The sequence below is a fragment of the Culex quinquefasciatus genome, chromosome 2 (genome assembly GCF_015732765.1).
Source record: "Culex quinquefasciatus strain JHB chromosome 2, VPISU_Cqui_1.0_pri_paternal, whole genome shotgun sequence".
Classification (NCBI taxonomy): domain Eukaryota; kingdom Metazoa; phylum Arthropoda; class Insecta; order Diptera; family Culicidae; genus Culex; species Culex quinquefasciatus.
Genome location: NC_051862.1, coordinates 68,684,666 through 68,709,950, shown reverse-complemented (window position 1 = coordinate 68,709,950; position 25,285 = coordinate 68,684,666). Strand labels below are relative to the sequence as shown.

Genomic DNA, 25,285 nt, shown 5'->3' with positions numbered 1-25,285 from the left:
CGGTGCAACAACAACAGCAAGTGCATTGGCCGACGGGAAGGTTCTGATTTTCTTTTGTTTTGTTGCGGTTTGGCTGCACCAGAAGGACGAGAGAGTTATGATAAATTACGACCCCATTATTCTTAAAGGGGAGGTTGTGGGTTTTCCTTAATTTGAATGTTATTGCATTGTTAATGTGGTCTGGAGGTGGTGAGTCCGGGGTTGCTGGTTGAAGAACGCAGCCCGTGGTGATGAAGGTAATGGATACTGGTTCAGATTGTATCAGTAATGGGACGTTGCGATAAGCAAATGTGACAGAATTACATGCTTTGCATGACTGAAAGAGCTGTTTATTAGCAATAAAAGCAATGGAAGAAGTTATAGAATAAAAAAACGGGTTAATCAATTCATATTTTGACATTGGCTAATATCATGTCAAAGTCAGGATCATTAGTAATAGCATGTCATGCTCAATCAACGTTAAAAAAAAGCGCGAAACCTCGAACTTCGTAGTCAAAATAAGTTTTCTAAACTCCATACCCTGAAGCATCTAATGTTCGTGACGCACTAATCACTGTTTTGCCTTCTCTTAGTTCTCAGATTATGTGGCTCATCCTTGAAAACCGGTTATCATACAAATAGATTTGATGATTGATTCAGCTAATTATTGTTTTCAAGGTTGAAGACTTTTTTTGAACATTGTATGATTATTGGTTGAGATCAGTATTGATATTGATCCAAAGTTACCAGAGTATTGAAATCTTATCCCTTTCCCCACAGATCCCCGCGCCAAGAACCTTCCCTTCATGGACAACCCGCTGCCCACGATCGGCATGATCTACGCCTATCTGGCCTGGGTCCTGGTGGTTGGGCCGACGTACATGCGCGACCGGAAACCGATGCAACTCACCAACACCCTGTTCTACTACAACCTGTTCCAGGTGGCGCTGAGTGCGTACATGTTCTACGAGGTATGATACTGAGTTTGATTCTACGGTACGTAGAACGAGGGTGTTCACTCGATGGGGTTGTTTTTCGTTTTCGTTCTAGCACCTGATGGCCGGCTGGGCGCGAGGGTACAGCTGGACCTGCGAACCGGTGGATTTCTCCGATGGTCCGCTGTCGCGAAGGGTATGTGCTATGTTGTATTGATATGGGGAAGATGACTGATTTTTTTGGTATCCCCAGATGTTCAACCTGTGCTACGTGTACTACCTGTCCAAGCTGAGCGAGTTCGCGGACACGATATTCTTCGTGCTGAGGAAGAAGAAGTCGCAGATCTCCTGGCTGCACCTCTACCACCACTCGCTGACTCCGATCGAGGCTTGGATTCTGACCAAGTTCCTGGCTGGTAAGTCGCCGACTAACACCTTCAATGCAATTACCAACCTCTTTGGCGATTTTCCCAGGAGGTAACGCCACACTGCCCAACATCATCAACAACTTTGTCCACACGCTGATGTACTTCTACTATCTGCTGTCCTCGATGGGTCCCCGCTACCAGAAGTACCTCTGGTGGAAGAAGTACATGACGGAGGTTCAGATCGTAAGTGGAGCGGTAATTACCCAGGTACTCGTTCCTCAATGAATTCAACCTTTTTGCAGGCTCAATTCATCATCTGCATCGCGCACGCCATCAACGCCCTGATGACGGATTGCGCCTTCCCGAGGTTCATCACCTATCTGCTACTGCTGAATGCGAGCATCTTCTTCGTGATGTTTATGAACTTTTACGTCGAAAACTACCGGAAGGCCAAGGCCAAGGTCGTGAAGTCGGCTCCCGAGCTGGAGAAAAACAACAACACTCTGGACGATCTGATCGAGAGGAGGTACTCCAAGAAGGTTCAATAGAAAGGCACGTCCAGGATATCTAAGGAACTGTACAAAAGTCTGATTTGACGTGATTCGTGAGTGCGCGAACGTGCTCTCACTTGTAAATAGCAGATTTCTTATACGATTTACACAGATTTTCTCGTATCTTTTAAGTAGTTTTTTAACGACTAACCCGTAGTAACCGTACTTAAAGACTGTAGCGATAAGCGAAATTTGTACTTGCTCAACTGTGTTAATTGTGTTCGTTTGATAGTAAATAAATGCACTTGAGTTATTGTCAGCGGGTTTTACATTGTGTCAAACGGCACACGTCCAAGAGAGCCCGGCGTTATCAGGTCTACCATCTAAAATCGCTTTCAAACGATGAAACCCCGTCGAGGAAAATCCGTGATAAAGAAGCATGCAAACAACAGTGTTGAGGGTTCGTGATAAGCCGAGATTGACGTGCGACCCTGAACCAATAAATTGCTTTTTTAACCGTCACAACCTGGGCCGGTTAGTCGACGACTAACCGCGAGAAAATCAATATTTTCACTCCCATGTACGCTGAATGAAAATTGAACGAGTCAACATTACCGAAAGTGGTATACCTACGACTTGTACTCAACTCGTAGTGTTAATGAACTTGACGGTGCAAGTCATTCACGCGACGTTGTAAAAATTCCACCTTGCTCTCAAAACGACCTCCGTGATTCATTAACATACATGGAGAGCACAACTATTCGTGTTCAACTTCAAAAATTTCGGTGTGAGAGAATAAATGCCAACCCTATGATTTAAGCTGATTCGCTGGGACTTCCTGGGTCGCAAAGTTCTTGTTTTTGAAACGGCGCGGGTCGCAATTTATTAGACGGGGCATCACTCACTCACGTCCGTTATTATAACCGTGTCTTGGGTCGTCACTCGAAATGGTTGGCGTTTGCAAGACAGATTTCACATCACGGTAAGACTTCCAGCCATGATGACGACTTGGCGTGGTCTGGGAAAAGTTTGCTTTGTGTCATAGCGCCGCAAGTTTTTTGCAAGTCAAGTTTTTCCTGGGTACGGAGTTTTCTTCCACTTCACAGAGTTTGTGCAGCGGTTTGATTTAATTATGCCGGAACCAAACGTGGTGGAAAACGTGAACTGCACCACACGGTAGCACCCTGTAACTTGTCACCTTTTTGTTGTCTGCTTCTGGGAAGGTAGAGGTGGGAAAGGTGACTTCGTGTGTGGTTGCAATTGCAGTAATACATTATAGAATAGTTTTAAACGATCTGAAAATGTTTTTTTTTAAGACGGCTGAAACTTTTGTGGGAAAATATTAAAAATCTGATCGATCGAACTCAGATTTACCAGTAAGACTAGGGTTAGTGAAATTTCACGATTTCGCGGACTGCGTGAAATTCAAGGATTTTCTAAAATCAATGCATATTCAAACACTAAATTTAACATTTTTTCTATCCACAAAGTTTTGAATTAAAATTTGATTGTTTTTCAATTGTAAAACGTGATATTTACTACTTGAACTCTTGATTTGAAAGGAACATAAACATCAAAATAGAATTGTTACAACATTTAATAAGAAATTAATGCTATGAATACCTAACCGAAGTAAAAAAAATGTTATAAAAAACATAGTTTCGGAAAAGTAAATTTACAGGGATTTAGGCTAATCCATTTTTTTCTATTTAATGTTTTTGACTGCTTTCCCTATAAAATAGTCATAAAGGAAAATTTCATTGAATAAAATAAGTTTCAAAACAATTGTATTTTGTTTATTTGCGCGCTTTAATTTATTTTTGGCACCTTTAAGATTTTTCAAAATTATAGAGTTCTGAAGCCATAGATTAGAAATTTTCGTAGCACTCCGGGATTTTATTTTTAAGTTAAATATTTTGCCTTTTTTTAATGCAGTAGCATGTAACCTTAAAAAGCATAAAGCTTTTCAATTGATACTTTTTGCCTCAGATTTAAAAATTGAATGGTTATAAATTAGATTATTAGTGATTTTTTTTGTTATATTTACAAAAACATTTTTTTTAAATACTTTGAAATGCATAGTGTAAAATTAAACTGCAGTTAAGTAAAAACAAATGCATTCTCCTGCATTTTTAGTACTATTGGGCTCGTTTGAAATTATTTTGAGTTTAAGTGAAATTTCCTTGTACAATTTTTGAAAACTTTAATTTTAGAAATTCCTTGCACCAATAATTTTGACTACCATTTTATTTTTAAGGTTGAATTTCAAAATAAAATTGAGGATTCAAACTCGGTTTATTCAACATTAAATGACTTGGGCTATATAATATTATTGTTGTCTTTAAATTTTTCTGAAATATTTTAAATTGTTCTTAGCCCCGTGAATTTTCAACAAAATTTGTTGATTTGGTTAGATGGTCTCTGTGAAAACAGGAAGTTTTCAGCTTGAAATTCACCTAGCTTAGATGCTTCATATATAATTTAGGGTATACCAATTTTTCCGGTTGTTTAACATTTGATAAGATTTGATTAGTTATTCAAGCATTTTTCACGCTCCGTGAAATTTCCGGGAAATTTTGTGTTTTTGAATAGTGGTCCCCGTGGAATTTTCATTTTTTAGCGTGAAATATCACTAAGCCTAATGCCCATCAAATTATTTGAAATAATGTTTAGAGGTAATTTCCTGGCATAAAAAAATATCTATATCTGAAAAATGATATTAAAAATGTATGACTCAAATATAGTTGCCAGATCTGAAAAATATTTTTCTCATTTTTTCATTGTTTCAACGTGTTATTTTTTCACTTGTTCCATCATCATTTTATATGTTGGGTTACACAGAGCATAACTTTAGTAAAAAATAAACAACTAAATCTCGCATTAAAGGCAAACACTGTCAGTTGGGAACCGGGAACCGTGGTGTAGTGGTAAGCGTGATTGCCTCTCACCCAGTCGGTCTGGGTTCGATCCCAGACGGTCCCGGTGGCATTTTTTGAGACGAGATTTGTCAGATCACGCCTTCCGTCGGACGGGGAAGTAAATGTTGGCCCCGGTCTAACTTAAAGGTTAAGTCGATAGCTCAATCCAGATGTAGGAGTCGTCTCCCTGGGTCCTGTCTCGGTGGAGTCGCTGGTAGGCAGTTGTACTCACAATCCACAGGTCGTCAGTTCGAATCCCGGGGTGAATGGAAGCTTAGGTGTAAAAAGAGGTTTGCAATTGCCTCAACAATCAAGCCTTCAAACACCTAGTTTCGAGTAGGAATCTCTCAATCGAGAATGCCAAGGCAATGCTGTAGAGCGAATAATTTGATTTTTTTTATTTGACTGCCAGTTTTTACAAAGTAATGATAAATTCACAAATGTATTGAAACAAATCATCAAGTTTTTTTTTCTGTTTTTATTTCGTATTTTTTTAGGATTCGCAAGTGTCTGCATTTAGGAGAAATTCTCGAATGGTTTTGGCAGGTTAAAAATTCGATTCTATTACCATCATTTTGTTCGATGCTCATTATTTGAAACAATTATTACTTGATTCCAGTTTGAAAATGCCTTTTAGAAACTGTAATGTATGATACGTCAACATTAGATCATCATCATTATTCTGATAAATTATTCAAATCTAGATTAGTTTTTCAAATGTACATAGGACCTTTTGAAAAAGTTAGCGAGAGTTGATAGAAACCCTTGCTCGCTTATCTCAAACAATTATTTCTACAATAAGTTATGCAAATTCGTGTTCCTAATGAAAAAAGATTTACGTAACATCAAAATTTTTGATGACGACCGAAAAGTTCCCACAGTCAACCCAAATTACTTTCTCTCAACATGACCAAAAAACAGCATTAAATAACATTTCACCGAGGAAAGCAAACCTCACCATCATATCTAATCTTTCGCAATAAATCCGCAAGTCTTCCTTAAATTTTCTTTAGTCTCGTCTACGGAACCACCCCCTTTGAAATTCAACCACCACCATTTAGTCAATAAATTTGTACCAAAAACCAATTACTAACGCTTCGGCGACGGCGGCGGCGGTGGCAGTTTCGGTGGTTCCTTAATTAATCTTTTGGCTTACGTTTCCCCTTAAAGGTACCCGCATCATTTTACAGCCGTGGTTCAGCTATGATGCAACCGAATGTGACTTCAAGCTTTATATACGCGGCGCGGTGGTGGTTACAGACACTGAACTTGTATCGATTATCTCTAATCTAGCGGGGATCATCAATCATTGCAAACCTGAATTGGCTTTGTTGGTTTTGCCAACAACCTAAAGATGGACAATAAAATCAATAAACCGAGAAATGCGACCTCCGTTTTTTTTCAGTTGATTGAATAATTAAAAAAAACTATACTTTGAAGGCGTGAATTCTTTGAATGACAGGTAAATTTCAACTGATGACTCTATCTTAAAGCTTAAAAATAATAGAGGCGTTCCCTGATGACTCAACGAAAAGCGGCTGTTAGTGATTGTTTCCGCGACTAAACTAGAAACAGTCGAATACCGACGAGATACCTCTCAATCGGCACACCTGAACTTAAGAGGGAAGGAGGAACAAAGGCGAAAGAAAAATCGAAAATACGCCGCACTGACAGGTGATAATAAATAAGTGTGGATATTAAACATTCAGCAAAGAAGTAAAACAAAACAAAGAAAACGGTTGCCACCGCCTTGAATGGGGTTGGGTGAAAACGAAAGTGAATCTACCCCCCTCAAGATGGAACAGTGAGAAGAGTATGGATTTCTGTTGCATTTTGTAGCTTAATTAGGTAAACAATAGACATTCCCGAAATTAATGAGTTCATTAGATGGTGCGGACGCGCATCTCTGTAAAAATTACGGCACGTTCAGTGTAGAATAATATAGTAGCAAAAAAGACAAAAATGTTTGTTTGTCTGCTAATATCTCAGCGCGCGCAGCACCAAGAGGTGATTGTGATGAGCAGGTGGAACTCAACGATTGTTGGGGTGGTGTCGTTATGGGAAGCGAGAGTTTCCCGAGCAGGTATGACTATCCGTTGCTTTCATCGGTATTTAACTTTGCGCTTGTATCATGATCATGAACTCATTTGTTTTGAGGGGGGAATCTTGGAGATTTTGTATGCTCGAGTTTTTTAACTGATATATTCAACACAATTTTACGTACTTTAGTACTTTTGCTGTCGCAAATATTTCTTGAAAGATTAACCCCTGGACCCACCTTCACGAAAACATATTGGGTTCAAGTCACGCGGCTAAAAAACGTTTAATTTCGGAAGATTCAAAATTTGGAGGTTGAATATAACCTCTTTTTCGATGTAATTTTACCTCAATTTAGGTGAAAAAGTGTTATCACACAAAAATAGATGAAAATTTTGCACATTTTTCAAGGCAACATTTTTAATGACACAAAATCTATCCTTAAAAAGAGATGAATCGGTCGCCAACTGAAAAACTCTATAAGAATCTAGATGTACTTTTACTGCTATTTTGTTTACTGTGAGTAAACTCACAACATTTCTGATGTGCTTTAAAAAAGGAATATATGATCGCTCAATACTGTCCAATGTTATGAGTACTTCAGTGAAATTATAATTATATTATAATAAGGTATACCTTGTGTCATGAATTCTTAAGAATTGTAGAACATCTTAAGACATTTTTTTTTTAAATAATGAAAATGACTTCCGGAATTATGCATCGTTGAAAAGTTGAAAATCTCGTCAGATCTTGATTTGAGATCTGACAACTCATCAATAAAATATTGCCACTTATGATGAGATTTATCTAACTTAATTCGCATACGCATGGAGATGGTGATCTTAGCGGGTTGCAGACTGGATTTCGTCATGTATGTGTGATGATTGTCCAGCCCAGGTTGCATAGAAATTGATTAAAGGGAATTAAAACCAATTCTACCCGAACAGGACAGGTAGCACCATGAAAGCCATCCATTGCCGGCCGCTCCCATCTCCACCATTCACCGAGGCAGGAATAAGGATTAGGAGCACGGGAAGTGTTGATGCTGAGATTTATCTAACTTAATAGGGTCAAAAGGCCAAAAACAAAGATGTTGTTAATTTTAAAATGGTTATTTGAAAAATGTTCTGACAATCTGAGTACACTGCAACGAGAAAAAATATGCTGGAATAACAAACGTTGGAGAGCAACATATAAAAATACAAAAAAAAAATATTTGCAACGGCCTATTTCCATTAAAATTTTGAAGTTTTTCGTAAAAAAATTTTGCCTCCTTACTTTTTGGGCCGATTTTAAAGGCGAGGGTGAGAACAACTTTGAAAAATATTTCTACTGCCGTTCTGCGCATGATTGTTCTATATCATTTTTTTATCTTGGTTTTCATTTATATATAATTGAAAAATAGAGACATATTTTTTAGTGATGAAAAATACTTTATTTTATTTTAAATGAATATTTAATTTATTATTTTCAGGTTATTTTTAAGTGATGAAAAATAGAATATAAATTTCAGATTTTTTTTCCGTGTATAATTTTATGAAAAATCCTAAGCTTTACTTTGCCGAAAACACCAAAATCGATCAAAATTTAAAATATTGCATCTCAATTTTTAAATTTACATATGCCCATTTTGTATGACCGGACTGGCAAAATTGCATGTAGACTTGTATGAAAAAAAAAACTAATGATGCAAAATGGCTTCTTTTGACAGCGGGACAAAGTTTCCTAATACAAATAAAAAGAAAACACATAAAAAGAAAAGTCGATATGGAAACATAAAAATTTCATTCTTTCGGATAAAAATATATGAAAAAATAAATCAGCCATAACATTAAAAAAGGCCAAAAACAAGGAGTTTGACCAAAATTGCTGTTTTGGTCACATGGACACCTACGACAAACACAGAAAAAAATTGTGTAAATTTGGAAGGTGTAATTTTGGATGGATGAATATTACATCTTTTATGATGTAATTGTACCTCAATTTAGACTGAAAAAGTGACATTACACCAAAAAGTGGTAATATTACTCTTTTTTTTTCTGACATAAAAGGTGAACCCCTTCCCAGATGTAATATTCCCATGATTTTTTTTTAAATAATAATAAATCCTTCTTTTTTTCATTTTAGGCTAAATATCTAAAAAAAAAAGAGAACTTTGAGCTGTTTTTTCTTCTGAAATTCAACAATTTATTGGATTTGAAATAAAAATTTAGGTAAAAAAAAACTTGCAAACAGTGAACTATTGATTTGAAAATAGGTTTTCAATCATATTGTCAAGTCTAGGATATTTTTTCAAAAGGTTCTATGCGCCATTAATTTCCTATTCTGATTGGATCTTTTGTAAAAGTAAGCGAGAAGTACCTATTAGTTACAAATTTATTGTGTAGCCTTATTTTAAAATACACAAAAAAAATCTTTTGAAAAATTACGATCTAACTTTAAGACTAATGTATCACATATGAAAATAAAGCCATTTTGTTTTGACTTTGTTTGTGAAATTGTTTACTATTCCAGTAAACGATGTGCGCAGGTCCCTGAAAAAAATTAAGAACATCAAATTAGAGTGGATATTATTGATAATAATATCCGCAAAATCAAAACACCAAACATTGAAAATTAACGCATATTCTTAGAACCAGATGTCTCTCACTTCTGAACGCAACACGCTACCTCGCCGGCGATCACGTTTTAGTATCGTGACAACATGTCGTGCAACATGTAGGGAGCATTCTTAACAGTCAAAGTTCAAATAATTAAATCAACTGAATTATCTCATGCGAGCAATAAACGACTGCAATTTCGGACTTGATCAAACTAAAATAAAGCAAGAAGTGAGTATTTTAAAACTTTTATTTAGTTTTTATAAAATGTTTATACGAGTCGATTGGCATAAATGTTAAGTATTTGCTCATTATGCCTTGCATACTGTCCAACTCCAAGCGAAACTTACTTGGGGACACCGTGGAGTTTTTACCTTGACCCCTTAAAAAAGGTGGAGCATCAACACTTCCCGTCTTCCAAATTACTTTCCTTGTCCCTGGTGCGCGGTGGAGATCGAAGCGGCCGGCAATGGACTTGGTGGTGAAAACCTAGTTTAGGTGGAATTGGTTCTATTCCCAAACATCGATTTCTAGGCAACTTGGGCTTAGACAATCATCACACAACATGGCAAAATCCAGTCTGCAATCCGCTAAAATCACCGTTTCCTAGCGAAGCGATTCTGCATTGCACACTGCTTTATAAATCAATAAAAACAAATTATGTTGACATAGTTTGAAACGATCGCTGATCATCAGCTGATCGCAACGTCGCATGCAACATCTCTACATGTCGCGCAACATTTTCTACTCAATTCTCACAACTAGATGGCAGCTCGGTGCACTTTCCGAGAACGCCGAAGCGATCATTCATCATCTGCGTTTATTTACTAGCCAAACTGACTTTGCACTGCGGGCGTTCATTCATACTCTGTTGAGTTGTTGTTGTTGCACGCAGAATGGTACCGAACGGTACCAGCTGGCTGTCAAGGAGGTGCTATGTACTCTCTAGTAGTATGAAGCAAAAAATATAAAAACAGTAAAGATCGAGTTAGCGTCGTCGTTGGCGTTCAAGATCAAACGCGAGCTCACAAATACAGTCGAACATGTGGCAAAAACATAGACCTGTCCTGTCTTGCTGTCAGTTGTTTGAGCGTTTGTTTTGAGCAGCAGCTAAACATATTGCAGCCTGTGTGGGGTGGATATGGACGAACAAGATTGGGTAGGTGTGTGGAATCTTGCTTCTTTTTTTTCGCGATTGTCGCGAAAAATAGAAACAATGTTTTCATTTACTTGCGCGCACGATTGCGAACGGCTTTCTTTGCGTAATATTTGTACTTTTGACTCGTCGAGTGTTTTTTTGTTGTTGTTGGGGGAGCTGTTCAAGGACTGACCGTTATCTTTGCCGCGGTGGAGGCAATCAAAATGTAGTAAAGATTTGGTGACATGTTAGCAAATTTGATACAACGTTCGGGGGATGTTTTTCTTTTATGTCAACGCTTCTGAGCTATTTGTTTTATCTTGTTGTATCTTCAATGTTCTTTCGTTTTTTTTTACAAAATTTTCATCCTCCAATTTTTACGAAACATTGAGTTAGGTTTGAGATTAAGATCCTTTTAAAAGAGCAATTCTCTACGAAATCGGTTGTTTTTCTTCAATTTTATTTTTTGTATTTTTTAATCCGGCTGAAACTTTTTCGGTGCCTTCGGTATGCCCAAAGAAGCCATTTTGCATCATTAGTTTGTCCATATAATTTTCCATACAAATTTGGCAGCTGTCCATACAAAAATGATGTATGAAAATTCAAAAATCTGTATCTTTTGAAGGAATTTTTTGATCGATTTGGTGTCTTCGGTAAAGTTGTAGGTATGGATATGGACTACACTGGAAAAAATGATACACGGTAAAAAAAATTTGGTGATTTTTTTATTTAACTTTTTATCACTAAAACTTGATTTGCAAAAAACACTATTTTTATTATTTTTTATTTTTTGATATGTTTTAGAGGACATAAAATGCCAACTTTTCAGAAATTTCCAGGTTGTGCAAAAAATCATTGAGCGAGTCATGATTTTTTGAATCAATACTGATTTTTTCAAAAAATCGAAATATTGGTCGCAAAAATTTTTCAACTTCATTTTTCGATGTAAAATTAAATTTGCAATAAAAAAGTACTTTAGTGAAATTTTGATAAAGTGCACCGTTTTCATGTTGAATCCATTTTTAGGTGACTTTTTTGAAAATAGTCGCAGTTTTTCATTTTTTTAAATTAGTGCACATGTTTGCCCACTTTTGAAAAAAATATTTTTGAATAGCTGAGAAAATTCTCTATATTTTGCTTCTTCGGACTTTGTTAATACGACCTTTAGTTGCTGAGATATTGCAATGCAAAGGTTTAAAAACAGGAAAATTGATGTTTTCTAAGTCTCACCCAAACAGCCCACCATTTTTCAATGTCGATATCTCAGCAACTAATGGTCCGATTTTCAATGTTAAAATATGAAACATTTGTAAAATTTTCCGATCTTTTCGAAAACAATATTTTCAAAATTTTCTAATCAAGACTAACATTTTAAAAGGGCGTAATATTGAATGTTTAGCCCTTTTGAAATGTAAGTCTTGATTTGAAAATTTTGAAAATATTGTTTTCGAAAAGATCGGAAAATTTTACAAATGTTTCATACATTAACATTGAAAATCGTTGCAAATCAAGTTTTAGTGATAAAAAGTTAATAGTTAATAGTTAGTATTTTTCTACTGATCGGAGGATTATCTTTAGCTAGTTTTGGATGTTCGAAAACCTTAAATTTTAATTGAGTTATCCTTTATTTCTAGAGTTTGTTTAAAGGTCTTATAAACATATGAAAGACAATAGCTTATAGGACCTTTAAACTGTGGATTTGTTATTTTGTGTATTGTACTTAGCCTGTCTTCTTTTTATTTAATTAGGTAATTTGGCGTATTATTCAACCTTTTCATTTTGTAAATTTTTCGATAAATAACATGATATTTGAAAACTGAGTTTTTTTTTCTTTGATCAAAACTGAGGTTTTCTCATGACTCTCTTGGGTTGTCCGATTTTCAATGTCAAAAATTTAACAATCGTGAAATTAAACTATCAAAAAATCGATTGTTCAACGTCTCTGCAGCAAATTTATAGGAAACAAGCCTTACCCGACAAACTTTGTTCTGCCTTTTTTGTCGCTTGTTGACGTTTTTAACTTTTTTGCTTATTCAGCCTCCTGTGATCAAAATTTGATTTTACGTTACTTTTCCCATACAATCTGCAGACCTTCCGGAATCGGTTCCAGAGTGGCCAAAGTTGTTACTTTTTGGCGTAAGAACCGCAACAAAGACCACCTCGATCCGACTCTCCGTATTGAACTGATTCGCGTTCGAACAAAACCGTCGAAATTTTTTATATATATAGATTTACTGATACTTTCGAAAAGAAAAAAATCAGACGTGGTCAAGCTTGAGGTTTCTACAGGTAAATAAAGCCTCGAATTTAACAAAAAAAATCTTTTACAATTTGAAAACTGTACACGATAACGAAATTTTGTAAAGAACTTTTCGATTGTAATTTTTTTTAACATCTAAAAATTGATTTGATTGATTTGATTTGATGTGATAACCAACAGGGCCACAAGGATGACCTATGTAGCGGTTGCCTAGAATTACAGTGGCTCAGACTTAAAGGGAGCATCTTCAAATTACTGCCGTATGAAGGGCCAAAAGGGGGTGGTTGGACGCGAACGAGCAAAATCACTCACGGTGTCCTCAGGGGAAGAGAATCTCCTTCCGACAGTAACCTCCAATAACTCCGAAAAAAGTCGGACAAAGCTGAAAAACAGGGCTCGCACCCTGTTGGGGGCCTAAAAGGGCGCGGCAGACAGCTGGAGACTGACAGAGGTCAATAGATGTAGTAATTAGACAATCCTTAAGAATTGTACAATTACTAAACCATTTTCCCCTTTTGACGTAGTTTTGGTCTTCCACTATCTACATCCAATCTCCGCCATTACAGCATACCGTCCACTGCCCTGATGCTCCCTCCCCGATCCCCGGCTTTGATTCTAACTACTAATAAAAAGGAAAATCATAGATGAGAACAGGTCAATGCGGATGGAGAGCAAATCGAGCTCAGTATCCCCTCACAAAGACTGGTAGTAAGTATGAAAAACAATGAAAAAAAGAAGAAAGATAAGAAGAAAAATGAAAAGATAGTACGTCAATGCGGATGGATCGATGATCCCCTCACAAGGACATAAAAGAGACTGATGGTAGGAAGATCAAAAGAAGAACAGAATATCAGGAGTAAGATATATTCAATAAGGATAGAAGCAAATTGGACTCTCCTCAAAAGACATCAATATAGAGAAATATTCAACAGATTACTTCAATCTTTTGAAATGATAGAAATATTGGTGTGGATTGTCTTAAATGGAATGTGTGTATGTCAGTGTAAATGTAAGAATCTTCTGATATTTAAAAGGAAAGATCTCACCAAATCAGAAATCTTGGGCTTCAGTCCATTTGATCATCTGAATCTTTGAATTAGATGTAATGCATTTGCTGCAGCTCTTCTGGTTCTGCACGATCGACAGCATCAAGTTGAATCACCCGACAGCACCCGATAGAAGGTCATCACTCGGCCAATTCGTTCTGGTGGTGGGAATCGTGGCCGTGCTCAGCGCTTATCAAACGGGAAGCATTTCTTCGGAATGGGACTGCTGAAAACATTCCTCAAACACATGCAGTTGTTCACTGGATTCGGGCAGGATCAAGTAAGAACCACGAAATGCCTTCGCCGATGGTCACTTTGAATATTTCACTATTTCCGCTGTCTCTTCCTTTCCGCTGACGACAACCGTGAGTCACAATTTAAAAATTTCACCGAAACTACCAAACATTTCTTATTGCCACTACCGGTATGGATGGCCACCGGAACGGAGAAAGGAATTTCCGTAAATTCACTGATTTGTAATAACAAAATAAAAATTAAATCAGAAAAATTAAAGAATTTTGAATCGAAGAAAAAAACATGACGCAGCAAAAACTTTTCGCGCCCGCACGCACCGACTACTACGATTGGAATCATTTTTTTTTTTTTTTAACATCTAAAAATTAAGTCAAAAATTTCTTCGACTTTTTCGAAGTCATGATTTAAAAAAAATGGGAGCACTGTCAAATTAATTTAATCTGATTATATATGCCTTTTTTGGCATCTGAAACTTTAAAAAAGAAGTTTTTTTTTGCATGGTCGTTTTGCGCAATCAATTAATATGCGAAAACTTGAATTGAAAATTTTTGAAATTCTTAAGACTGTAACATTTTTTTTTCTGATGAGTCCTAAGCAACAATTACAACTATGCGCAAGACATCAAATCGATCAGAAGATCCGTTCTCAAAAATCATAATTTTGTAATTCCTTATAATGCAATTGATTTTTAATTAATGTTGAAACATTTTTAATAAAATGTTGAAACAGAACACAAAAAATTGATTCGTCATCGTTATTTACAAACTGAAGTAAGATTTCCGCTGACAGGTACAAAAACAACGCTTTGAAGGTCACACGGCGGCACGTTTTAAAAGGGGCTCAGGTTTCTAATTGAAACGTGTCAAATTCACACCTTCCTGCTCGACTGAATCCGTTCCTCCGTTTATGGTTCATAATTACTAAAATTACCCCCTCCAGTCGACCAATTCGGCGAGCGAACTTTCCAACTGGGTATTTGTCACATATGGAGCGAAAAAAAAAGTCCGACATATGCATATATCCAGCTCGGTCAACTAATTTTTTCGCGACTGTTTTTCCCATATTTGTCAACTCCAACTTTTTTTTGTTGGTTTCGCGAATTATGGCAATACGAGACAATTCGATTACCGCCGACGACGTCAACGTGCCTGGGCGGTGACTTCATCGTTTGCTCTGCTAAAATAAAGGAGACACACAAAAAATAAACCTCACACCCTCTCTTGGGTTTGGGATATTGACGGACACCGTGACCGATACACACACACGACACACGCGGAAGGAAGTAGCTAAACTAAGACCAAGACTATATATAACCCCTCCACAAGTTTATTTCTTGCTCGCAAAGTTTAACTTTTGTTTACTTTTTGTGTGTGGACCAAGACTACAACTAAGCAGAAGGTATCGCTAGAGGCCATTGGGCAACCTGGTGCACCCATAACTTTGCCATGGCCGCAGCGGTGGGACCACAAATTGGTGAAAGAGTCCATCAGGAGGTAACAACTTTAAACTGTTTTGACGTTTGCCGTGTGTTTTTGTTTCGTTGGACTTGTCTGGCGCTGCTCTATGATAGTGGGAGCAAAGCGAAATGCTAGAAAGTCAACGAACTTGGTGATACTTGAAGAACTTTTTGTACTGCTTGTACAAACGTATGTTGACGATTTGGAATACAGTGGTTTCAAAATACCAACATAATAAAAATAAATCAAACCAAAATCATGAGATTTGTCAACACATGTTTTCGTTTACCGTATTTCTTCCCGTGCAATGTTCTTAGAATACCTCCAAATAATACCGTAAATCCCAACCACGTTCAAAAACAGTCAAACGAGGCACCATAAGATTACGATTAGGGCAGTTAAAATTTTAAGGGCCTCTAAACTGCAACACCTCATGTGGGATTACCGATTTGGTCCCACCCCGAAATGGTCGTCTCGACCTTTATCGCGCCCGTTCGGACCAATTATCACCCCCTGGTCGCAAAGTCCCCACGTGTGCATATCTGAAGCCGCGACATTCCGAAACGCGCGCGGCTCACACGGTGGCCTAAGTCGTCAAAGAGCGGCAAGCGAACGCATCAATAAAAACGAAGAAAAGCGCATATTTGTCGTCCATCAACGTTAAAACCGTTAACGGTTTTTCTTTTGGGAGGGGAAAATCGTAAACAAAAACGCCTCGGAGTGCTCGGCAGGGTGACCAGGTGGAATAGCTTGGTTTGTTTTGAAATATGGATCCCACCTCAAATGGCAAACTCTTTGCGAAATTTATTTGTTAATACCATGGAGAATTTCCCATGTCCCCTTAAAAAAAGTGGAACATCTGCAATTCTCCGAATTTTAATGCAGGTTTAAAAAAAAAGTCTGACAACCCTAACCCCACTCTGACATAGAAGAAGCTGCGCTGCGCGTCAGAGGAGATCTGTCTGTTCACCTCTTTTGTGGGTCATCACCTCGTGTCGACGACGACGAAGATGCCTAGCTGCTGAAGTTTAGTGGGGCAATGTTTTGAAAATAAATTGAGTTGAAAGTGTCATTTCGGCACTGCTGCTGCTGCGAATCGGCCGGATGGGATGTCTAAAACCGCGACGGTGGCGACAACCGGGAACCCCACCACCACCAGTATGGGCGATCAAGTTGTCGTGGCCAAATTTATAAACTATAAATTTATGCCTTCCTCGATGAGGGTAGCGACCGGTTTAAAGTTTTGTTGGGAGTTGTTCACGCCCCGGCGCGCGGCGCTGAACGTCAAGTTCTGGCGTTGTTTGTTGAACAAAAGACAGTGAGAAAAAAAAATCAAACGGAATGGTTAAGAAATGTTCAAAGTATCTACTTTTTCTTTTTTTAATGAAGTGTTCTAAGTATTACACAGAAAAAAATGGTAATATTACATCTGGGAAGGGGTACATCTTTTATATCAGAAAAAAAGTGTAATTTTACCTCGAAAATGTGTAATTTTACCACTTTTCTGGTGTAATGTCACATCTTCAGTCTTAATTGAGGTAAAATTACATCATAAAAGAGGTAATATTCAACCTTCTAAAATTACACCTTCCAGTGGCAGTGCGTGGCCGATTGGTTACGCTGTCCGCTTTGTAAGCGGATGATTCTGGGTTCGATTCCCATCTGCTGCAACCTTCCATCGGATGAGGAAGTAAAATGTCGGTCCCGGCCTTGGTTGTTAGGCCGTTAAGTCATTCATAAGTACAAACAATACACCAAACCAAGCCTACTCCGGTGGAATCGCTGGCGGCGGTTGGACTCGCAATCCAGTCGTCAGTTCAAACACTGAGGTGGAAGGTTCCTTGGAGTAGAAAGAGGTTTGGGTGCTCTCCCCATTCAAGCCTTCGGACTCCTAGGTTCGAGCAGAAACTTACAATAGAGACCACAAAAGACCCGGGGGTCGTTAATGTGGATGGTTTGATTTTGAAATTTACACATTTTTTTTACTGTGTACTTTTTCTTCGTTGTAATTTTACGTCAATGATGTAGACTAATAAATTACACATAAAAATAGGTAAGTTTACACATTTTAAGAGATAATTTTACACATTTTCTGACACATTTTTTCTGTGAAAAGTCACATTACTAATAGTAAAACAAAATGCGCAACATTCAATATTACGCCCAATAAATCAATATTATTGATTTTTTTTATTCGCTGTAGCAACCAGAGGTCCAATCTTCAATGTCTCTTAGAAAATTTTATTGGAAATTTTCAGAACCTTTCAAAAAAATATTTCTTGAGTTTTTTTTGAATAGGTCCTATAAACATATGAAACACAATAGCTTAAAGCAGGCCTGCCCAACCTTTTTGGCTCAATTTTCACATTTTTGATCGTCAAAATTACAATTGTTCATTTTTTCATGGTTTATTTGATGGAATCGGTTCCCAGATGACCAGTGAACATAAATTTGACAAAAGCTTGAAAAAATATTTTTTCAAGTCGTTTTTATGTATGTTTTAAGCGAAAAATTGGTCCGGCCCGCGGGCCGGATTGATTTTTGCCATAAAATGTACATAAAAACGACTTGTGTAAATATTTTTTCAAACTTTTCTCAAATTTCTGTTCACTGGTCATCTGTGAACTGATTCCATTAAATAAACCATGAAAAAATGAACAATTGTAATTTTTACGATCAAAAATGTGAAAATTGAGCCAAAAAGGTTGGGCAGGCCTGGCTTAAAGGATCTTAAAAAAAAACTCAAGGTTTGTAGCAATGGACAATAATGGACACCATTAAAAAAAAATAAAGCGGGATTTTTTTCTGTTAAAATTAAACTTTAAGTGGCTTTATCATGAAAATGGTGCACTTAATCAAGAAAACCTGTTAAGTACTTTTCGATTGCAAAATTTTTCAATAAAATCTGAAGACAAAAAATAATTCGAGTAAAATTTCATTTAAAAAACACATTTTTAAACCATAGCTCGGCGGCAAAAAATTTGTCCATAACTTTATATGGCTCAAAAGTTACGGCTCTTTGTTCTCTAAAACATTTCAAAATATTAAAAATATTATAAAAAAAATGATTTTTTGTAAAAAAAAGTTAATTGAAAAATCGGCAAACAAAATCCGTGTACCAATCTTTATGGTTACGGTGTTTTGTTCTCTAAACCATTGAAAAAAAATTGGAAGTTGTTTTTTTTGTAAAAAAAAGGTAATTAAAAAATCGCCAAATTTTGTCTGATTAGTCATCATCCTACAATTTTGCCGAAGACACCAAACCAATCAGAAAATGTCTTCAGAAGATACAACCTCCAAAAAAAAAAAATGATTTTAGCGGATGAAGCCACATGGAAATTGTGTGGCCTACCAAAGTACGTGTTACAAAAATAAAGGTAATTTAAATATTTTTAGAGTTCAAACTCATAAAAATATTACTGAAAAAAATTGTTTTGCAATCCCTTTTTACGTTTCAAAGAATAGAAAAACTATAAAAAAATTAGGACAAGAATATTTTAAAAGAATAAAATGTTCTTTTTGAGGTATATTAGATACGCGTTTTTTCAAAGATCTTTTTATAAAAACTCCTCATGTTTGAGATATTGGAAAATTCACAAGAAAAAAAACTTAAACAACATCAATGTAAAAGAATGTAAAAAATATGTTTTTTGTCATTATTAAAACTATTCAATGAATGGTTTATGTTTAAAAGAATTGAAAACTCATCAACATATTACAGAAACAAGAAAATCACATTTCTTAATAATTAAAAATTGGATAAAACATTACTGAAACAAGAACAAGGCCGTTGCAAATATTTTTTGAAGTTACTGTGTCACAGTTTCAACATTTGAACGAAAAAAGTGTTTTAAAATGCTTTATACACCTGTCCAGTTGTTTTACAATCATTTATTTCCAAAATTTCTAATTATTGATGAACATTTTATTTTTGCGAGAAAAAAAAGTTTTCTCATATTTTTTTTCCAAAAACTTCAAAATTGAATGGAAATTTTGAGAGGTCAAAAAATCCGTTTTATGCGTTACGTAATAAAAGAACGCTTCTTTTTGATACAGGTAAAACGGAAATTATTAATTCAAAATTTTGATGGATGATACAATCTTGAAAAACGCAATTGAAAAATTGTTATTTGGACTCTCACATGTATCTTTGAATGACTTAAACTGACTTGCATAAAAACAAAATTTACTCTGCAAGTTTCTTTTTTGCTACATTTGCCCGAATAAAAAATGGAGATGATGTTTCCTGAACTAAGAGTACATTTATCTATATTGAATCTACTTTGATGGATGTTGTTGTTGTTGTTAATTCATATATTTCTGGCAGCTTTAACCTTCTTGGTCATTCGCTGCCCTAGACTTTGATAGAGATTCTTACGGAACAAATGTAGCAAGAATCGTCAAAATTTGATAATATTTGACTGAGCTGTATGCTTATAGAAGTTGAAACATTCCTTCCCACTCCCTCAAGATCTACTAACTTACTTGGTGGGCGTCGCTGGTGATCATACATCTCATATTTCCATGTTCTAACTTGACAAATCTTTCTGCGATGGATTTGTACCGTGCATCTGGACATTTCTTTTTATTTATTTTTTAACTTTCTAAATCTTAGATAACAAAAACAATATAACATTTTTAAAATCGTTTTCCCACGTCTAATCCACTGTGCTCCCTTCAGTTGTTTATTTTGCTTTCAGCTCCCATATAGGAGAACGCACAAGAGACAAGACGCGCAACTCGCGGGACTAATATTATGAAAATAAATAAGTCACCGCCGGGCGCACGCAGAAAGATGGCGCAAAGTGGTGTTCTTCTTTTTTCGTCAAAATCAACAAAAAACGAAGATCCATACTGCAGTTGGACGCCAACCGTCTGCCACCGCACAGTTGGCACATCAGAAGCGCGCTTGAACTAGAAGGCGGATTGATGTGAGGGAAAGGGGAGGTGCAAACCTATAAGTGGAACACACCATCATCATCATCGTCGCTATTATATGGTGTCATGTCAGAACTTGGAGGTTCAAGGGAGTTGAGGAAGCAAAGTTTATAAAAACAACATTTTCGGTAAGGGACAGGGCTTGCGGTGTGACGTGCGATATTTTTAGCAATCCGACTCTGTCTCTCTCTCCCAATTTGGTGTAGAGCAGTAAATTTGGAATGGTTTTTGGATTTTTCGACGAGAGAATGCACGTCAGCTTGGACGGATTGGACGCTAGAAATAGAACCTTCTACATCTCGGAGTTCTGGGCGGGCATCACATCATTCGACCTCTTGGCAAACCTTACAGTTTATATAGGCACAATGTAATCGAGAGACACTTACAGCTCCTCGCGCTGCCGTTGTGACAACACCATTTTCATGTTTTGGTTGGCGGAAATTGTGTTGTGTTCGAATTGTAGGTGCTGAAGTTGAGTTCGGGGTTTCTGCCCGGGGGGGTTCAACCAAACTGGAACCTCCGCCGTCGCTGGTGACCGCTGGTTGGGTGGTCACTTCCTGTACTCTCTGCAACAATGCCAATTGCCACAGTTTTGAACAGAGCTATCACTTCACTTTCACTACCGCAGCAGCAGCTCTTCTTGCGGGCTGGTTCCTCTTTTCGGACGCCCAATCAACGGCTTCACAAAAATTTCTCGTCGAAACTCACACGCTGCACAAACACGGCAATTTTTCGTAATTGTGTGATTCGCTTCTTATCACAAACACACACACACACACGGCACTCTGCTTCTCTGCCGGCTTGCCCAATTGACACACAGCAAAATAAATATTGAAATAAATATATATCTCGGTACACTTTTTCCAAATCGATGATCTTCCTCTGCAACACTGCACAGAAACGCACACTTGGCTCTGGTTAGGCCTTCGAAAATATACTCTCGTACAACACACCCCAGGAAAATCACGGGCCAGGTGTTGTTGGTTTTCACTGCCTTAAATTAAAACTGCTCGTTATGCTCCGCGATAGAATCATCTGCAAAGAGAAAGAGAACATTTTTATTAGATAACTGGCGGATTTCATTGATATCTCGTTCAAGATGTAACAGTATTGGTACACAAGCAATAACTCTATATAGCTCACGTAGACATGGCTGGATTTGGCCGAGGAGCGAAACCTTGAAAGTGTCTACCCCGTCGTGTGTGAGAAGCCCCGGCCTAGAGTGTAAAATAGACACCGCTACAATTAGTACGGCACACTACAGTGGCAATAGCCACTAGCAAGTACACCGTTCATAGAAAAAAGATTGAGGTTAGAACATCAAAGACCCTTTCGCGCAACACTAACAAGATCATCCCACTTCAAGGTATCCCGTCACGAGCTCCCCAAGAGCCGCGAACCAAAACTCCCGAGATTTTCTACAGTGTGCGGCAGCACTCTTCCGTGTGAACCAAGACCGTCTAATCGCGTTTACGCGTCGTTTGAACTGGCAACGGTTGCCAAGTGCCATCATAACCACTGCGGTGGTCAAAAGGTGGGGTCCCCCCAGAGGTAAACAAGGCGGCTACTGGACGTCATTTTCTAACAAAACCGGTGCATAACTTGATTTTGCACCCGACCGTACGTGTGAGTCAGTGTTTGGTAGAGGAACGGTTGTTTTGCGTTATTATATCATGTTTATGCTCGTTTGGAAAGGTTGCCGGTTTACGGGTAGCGTAATTTATGGTCTAATTGACAAATTAAATTGGTTGAAAAATTGGTCCTCTCTACTAGTTGGCGTTCTCGATCGTAAGACTGGTTGATGAGTGGATGAGATTGATTTGTGATGCATATCTTTGATGAGAGTTGTCATAAAACTATTGATTGATCACGTCAACTTGTCTAAGATGGTTGAGATATCATCTTTAGCGGTAATCACTAAGATTTAAAAATTCAGGACAATTTCAACTTCTAATAATCAAAAGAAAAAAATTGTGATCCTCGACATCGGAGCAAATCTAAATTCACTGGATGACCCAACATGATGATTAATCGACCTCCACCAAACTTGGACATTTCCAATCGCTGCAATTCTCCCTCAATTTCAACACACAAGACCGCATGAAAAGTGAGCGGTAATAACTCATACCTCAACCTTTTCCAAGGAACGCTGCGCTACTCCATTTACACTCAAAAAAATGAGTTCGCGTAAACGTGAACAGCCTTCATGCCAACGGGAACCAGGAAGAAAACTGTTCACTTTCATGGTGCAATGCACTATAAAAGTTGAACAGTTTTCTTCCTGGTTCCCGTTGGCATGAAGGCTGTTCACGTTTACGCGAACTCATTTTTTTGAGTGTAGCATTTCCATTAATTTCCCACCTCTCGAAAGCACTCCCACTCGCGTTTCGTCGTTGCACCACTCCGAACGGGGGCCACCTTGAACCAAAAATGCTGCTATTTCCAAACTAATTGAGTGCGCCCTTCTCACAGACGCGCTCTTCCAAGAACACTGACGTTCACCTTCTTGTCCTAACCCGAACTACTTTCAGAGCTCCGTCCGACTCTGTGCCCATCTTCACCGTTCGAGAATTGAGCCAGGCTTACAAGTTTCGTGTTGCCTCGGCGAGTATTAGTTACCGGAGCAGATTTAGACTGAAAGCCGCAGTTTAGATTGCTTTGCTGGAAAACCACACCTTCGTCGCGACATTTCGTGTGCGGTTTTGTCACGTTGATGGGCAGCAGCAGCAGCGCTGACATCTGATATGACTTCATTTTGCGCCACGGTAGCACTCCCCCACTGGGTGGACTTTGACAAATGAATCAGTCAGGACTACACGCTGCTATCAGCTGACCAACCGACTGCAATCGGCAATTCATTAATCCCCTGCAATTTGCAATAAAACGGATCACGTCCCACAGCAATGCAATCCGGCGCGGCGTTGATAACGCCATGTGATGGAATATTTATATTTTAATTTGATTCAGCTGGTTGGCTCGTGACTACCAGTGCGACCCTTCAAACCCGGGAAGTAGAACAACGTTTGAGATGCGTGTCCTTCTGCGAGACCGGTCACCAAAGCCAACTACAACTTCTTGTGGCGCGCGCGCGTGCTATAATGGCGACCCGAACGACCTTGTTCAGCTCTCATTAATGCAAATGAGCTCGGAATCTAATACGCTTCAATCTTCTGAAAATGCCATCGAGATGGGTCATCGCCAACAAATCTTGATGGGTCAGCGCGCGCGAATGATGCCATCGATTGGCTGTAGACGACGGTTCTACGCAGCAGTGTCCGGAACTTGTCAAGCTATGAAAACGTGAAAATAACAAATTATAGCTTGGGGACATCCTCGCACTCCCACCCCTCGTGTAGTGCAGGTGGTGCATGCGCAGTTGTCGCATTGCGATGCAGTTTTTTGGGGGAGGTTGACATGTGGGACGACGCGTCGCAGCAGAACGTCTCGTCGACGAACCGGCTCACGATTCCGGAAATGACCATTATTGTGCGTGATGGTACGGAATCGTGACGATTGCCGGTGTTTTGTTTACTCCAAGCGATCGCTTCGCGCCATTTCATTAGCATTGTGCGATGTCACACTGAGAATGGACAAGTAGAATGGCGATATGACGTGATGTGACAATTCTAGTATACCGCTAGAAGACAACAAGTTGAATGATGACAACAATGAAGAAATCCTTCTATTCCAGAAATCATGAACATGAATTTGTGAATAGTTGGATTCACGACTTTTATGATGTATAATAAATAATTTAAATTCATAAATTGATGTTATAAAATAACAGATTTTTTAAAACAAGCGTTCAAAGATTTGAGTTTATGAAAACGTGGATAACACTACTTATTATTCATGAAAAAACACACAAATTTTTTTTGAATATTACATTTAATGGAAGCGCTCATTTGACGTTAGAATTTAATGAAAAATTGTTTGTTTTGCCGTAATAAAACCAAATTTACACTGTCATGCCTTTGCCAAACATTACATTATGCGAAATCTAATAAAGCATAAAGTTTAACCTAATATTACATTAAATTTGATGCACATAACTAAAGCGTGTTTTTAGATGTTTTTAGATGATATTACATAAGATAAAACAGAATATCACGCACTTTTTTCGTTCCACGTTTGCCGAATGTGTTGTATGTATGTATGTATGTATGTATTTGAACCCCCGTCTTGGCAGGACTTGGCCATGACCACAGTATATTTCAACTGAGACGGTTCGGTTGGTAACCACCATATATCTCAAGAACCTTTGAAGCGAATACCTTTCTCTGGCTAACGATTTCTTCTGAAATTGTACAGACATAGATCGGTAATGCAGATGACTCGGGCCAGGCAATCCACGACTCCCTCGTCCAGTTCATGAGTATATGAGATGGCCCTGGGCTGTTTTGAGACGGTGTTAGTAGTTATATAATGGTTTGATATATTATACCGTTATACCTTGTGACATTATTTCGCCACTACGGATCAATTCAGTTCTAGAGCATTAATTCCATGATGGCCGACTGGTTAGCGTCCTAGACCATCAATCCAAAGGTGTGAGATCGAATCCCACCTGATTCTTAAAGGTTTTTTGTTCATATTCAAAGTTCAATTCCTGATTCCTCGATAAAATTTCCAAAAGGCCCTATCTGCATAGGAAACCCATGAGGGATAGGTTGTTTTGAAAATTTAATCTAGATTCCAAATTGCAAGGGAACCGACCGGGATTTGATCCCTGAACCTTCTGCATTCGAGGCAGAAGCCGCAACCATTAAGCAACGGAGCCGGTTATCCACGTTTGCCGAATGTGTTGTGCAAAAAAAGTGACAGCCATATTGAAAATCGTGGAAGTTACTGTGACTGGAGATT

The 25,285-nt window shown here is 37.9% G+C and overlaps 1 protein-coding gene across 2 annotated transcripts in view; it reads right to left on the bottom strand.

Moving 5' to 3' along the window:
* The window catches only part of LOC6032402 (lissencephaly-1 homolog), a 103,657-nt gene that overhangs the window by 27,478 nt on the left and 50,894 nt on the right, over positions 1-25,285 (bottom strand). For both annotated transcript variants that reach the window (XM_038256725.1, XM_038256726.1), the window contains exon 2: positions 20,809-21,457. In XM_038256725.1, coding sequence (XP_038112653.1) covers positions 20,809-20,846 — 38 coding nt within the window. In that variant the 5' untranslated portion in view covers positions 20,847-21,457. The remainder of the gene's footprint in view (positions 1-20,808; positions 21,458-25,285) is intronic.